At 57.9% G+C, this 2,798-nt stretch overlaps 1 protein-coding gene across 1 annotated transcript in view; it reads left to right on the forward strand.

The window, feature by feature from the left end:
• The window catches only part of WIZ (WIZ zinc finger), a 47,167-nt gene extending 45,300 nt beyond the window's left edge, over positions 1-1,867 (forward strand). Inside the window, exon 8 of the mRNA XM_064141648.1 lies at positions 1,476-1,867. Coding sequence (XP_063997718.1) covers positions 1,476-1,867 — 392 coding nt within the window. The remainder of the gene's footprint in view (positions 1-1,475) is intronic.
• The last annotated feature ends 931 nt before the right edge of the window (positions 1,868-2,798 follow it).

The following is a 2,798-nucleotide window of genomic DNA, read 5'->3' on the forward strand; positions in this document are numbered from 1 at the left end:
GTTTTGGGGTCATCTGGGGAGGTTTTGAGGTCATCTGGGGAGGTTTTGAGGTCACTTGGGGAGGTTTTGAGGTCACTTGGGGAGGTTTTGAGGTCATCTGGGGAGGTTTTGAGGTCATCTGGGGAGGTTTTGAGGTCACTTGGGGAGGTTTTGGGGTCATCTGGGGAGGTTTTGAGGTCACTTGGGGAGGTTTTGGGGTCATCTGGGGAGGTTTTGAGGTCACTTGGGGAGGTTTTGGGGTCTCTTGGGGAGGTTTTGGGGTCACTTGGGGAGGTTTTGAGGTCACTTGGGGAGGTTTTGAGGTCACTTGGGGAGGTTTTGAGGTCACTTGGGGAGGTTTTGGGTTGCTGGTTGAGGTCTTTACAGCACAGAGGACTTCTGCTGTCATCCCCATCCCAGAATGCCAGATGGGAGAGGGCTCCAAGCATCATCTGGGCCAAGCTGTTTAGGTGGCAGTGGAGTGGGACTGAGCTGGGCCCAGAGCATCTCCAAAGGGCTCTTGGGTTGAAGGTTGGACTCAGAGCTCTTGGAGGTCACTTCCAGTCAAAGCAGTTCTCTGATTCCTGCCTCTTGGCTGCTGAGAACAGGCCAAAGGCTGCAGCTTGGCCACAGACCCAGGGCTGGAGGTGCCTTGGGTTGGGCTCCTCGGGCAGGAGCTGCTCCTTGGCTGCTGAGAACAGGCCAAAGGCTGCAGCTTGGCCACAGACCCAAGCCTGGAGGTGCCTTGGGTTGGGCTCCTCGGGCAGGATCTGCTCCTTGGCTGCTTAGAACAGGCCAAGGGCTGCAGCTTGGCCACAGACCCAGGGCTGGAGGTGCCTTGGGTTGGGCTCCTCGGGCAGGAGCTGCTCCCTTGGCTGCTGAGAACAGGCCAAAGGCTGCAGCTTGGCCACAAGCCAAAGGCTGCAGCTTGGCCACAAACCCAAGCCTGGAGGTGCCTTGGGTTGGGCTGCTCAGGCAGGAGCTGCTCCTTGGCTGCTTAGAACAGGCCAAAGGCTGCAGCTTGGCCACAAACCCAAGCCTGGAGGTGCCTTGGGTTGGGCTGCTCAGGCAGGAGCTGCTCCTTGGCTGCTTAGAACAGGCCAAAGGCTGCAGCTTGGCCACAAACCCAAGCCTGGAGGTGCCTTGGGTTGGGCTGCTCAGGCAGGAGCTGCTCCTTGGCTGCTGAGAACAGGCCAAGGGCTGCAGCTTGGCCACAGACCCAGGGCTGGAGGTGCCTTGGGTTGGGCTCCTCGGGCAGGAGCTGCTCCCTTGGCTGCTGAGAACAGGCCAAGGGCTGCAGCTTGGCCACAGACCCAGGGCTGGAGGTGCCTTGGGTTGGGCTCCTGGGGCAGGAGCTGCTCCCTTGGCTGCTGGTGGTGCTGAGGAGGCTTCGCTGGCTCCTTGCCCGCGTCGATGCCTGTGGGTGGCTGGGGAGGAGCTGGCAGCAGCTCAATGTTTGTCCTCTCTCTCCTCTCAGGGTGAGAATCCTTTCACAGACGATCCAGAAGAAAAAGAGGAGCATGAGGAAGGAGAAGGAGGAGCTGGTGGAAATGCAGAGGAAGGAGCAGCAGAAGGAGGAGATGAAAACAAGGAGGAGGAGGAAAATGTGGAAGGAGAAAATCTGGAGGAGGAAACTGGAGAAGAGAACCTGGGGGAGAAGAAGAAGGAGCTGGAGGAGACCCCAGGGGCAGAAGGAGCCAAGGAGGAACGAGAAGGAACAGGGACAGAACCTGAGGGCCAAGCCCAAGGAGATGCAGAAGCAGACACGGAGCCTGCTGAGGGACCTCAACCTGAGGAAGAGGAGCAGCAAGCAGCAGAAGGTGCAGAAGGAGAAGAGGAAGGCAGAGAGGAAGCTTCTGCAGCACAAGAGGAGGAAGCCAAGGAGTGAGACCTTGGGAGGTGTGGGAGGACCTTCAGTGACCTCTTTGTGTTTGCTCAAGCATCAGAGGAGCTGTGAAGTCCAGAGGAGACCTTTTGTGGGTCCTCATCTGCTCAAAGTCCTGCAGGCAGCAGAAGCTCTGAGCTGTAAAGGAACAGATTGGGGATTTTTTGGGGGGGGGACTTGAAGGGGTTTGGGTTTTGTAACCATTTCTAGTAGGTAGGTCCTGTGCTGTCTCTTGGTTTTTAGGTGGCTTTGGGCCAGGAGAAGAATCTCCTCCCTTCTCAGCGTGGCCTTCATCTGGCCGAGGAAGCTTCTTCTATTGGAGCCAAAACTTCAGGAGGGTTTGGGCTTTGTCTCCCCCCACCAAAATGGCTAAAAGCAGCCAAAAACTGGGGGGTGGGGTCTGGGAGTGGGGGGGGGGGTTCATTTTGGCAGTGTGACACCAACCCCTCCCCAAAGTGGTTTCTTCTCCCTTTGAAGGCCAAGGCCAAGTTCAGTGGTGTTGAGATGTGTGGCGTCTGTCCAGGAGCTCTCCTTGGGGTGGGCTGGAGATAAAAAGACTATCCCCAGGTGACCTCTGCCTCCAGCCTTCATTTCTGCTGCTCCCCTCAAAGCCTTGCCTGAAGCTGGAGGCTTCAAACCACTCAAGAGAGCCTCAGCTCCGTGCTGTGGCTCCTGGCTTGGGCTCATCCCAACTTCCTGCGCCCCTCAGGGAGCTGTGCTGGGCACCTCTGCTGCCTTAAAGCTGTCCTGGCTCAGGCACCACCAGGAGCAGGTTGAGGCTATCCTGGCTTGAGCATCACCAGGAGCAGGTTGAGGCCATCCTGGCTCAGGCATCACCAGGAGCAGGTTGAGGCCATCCTGGCTCAGGCATCACCAGGAGCAGGTTGAGGCTATCCTGGCTCAGGCATCACCAGGAGCAGGTTGAGGCTATCCT

The sequence above is a fragment of the Pogoniulus pusillus genome, unplaced genomic scaffold (assembly GCF_015220805.1).
Source record: "Pogoniulus pusillus isolate bPogPus1 unplaced genomic scaffold, bPogPus1.pri scaffold_62_arrow_ctg1, whole genome shotgun sequence".
In the NCBI taxonomy this organism is placed as follows: Eukaryota; Metazoa; Chordata; class Aves; order Piciformes; family Lybiidae; genus Pogoniulus; species Pogoniulus pusillus.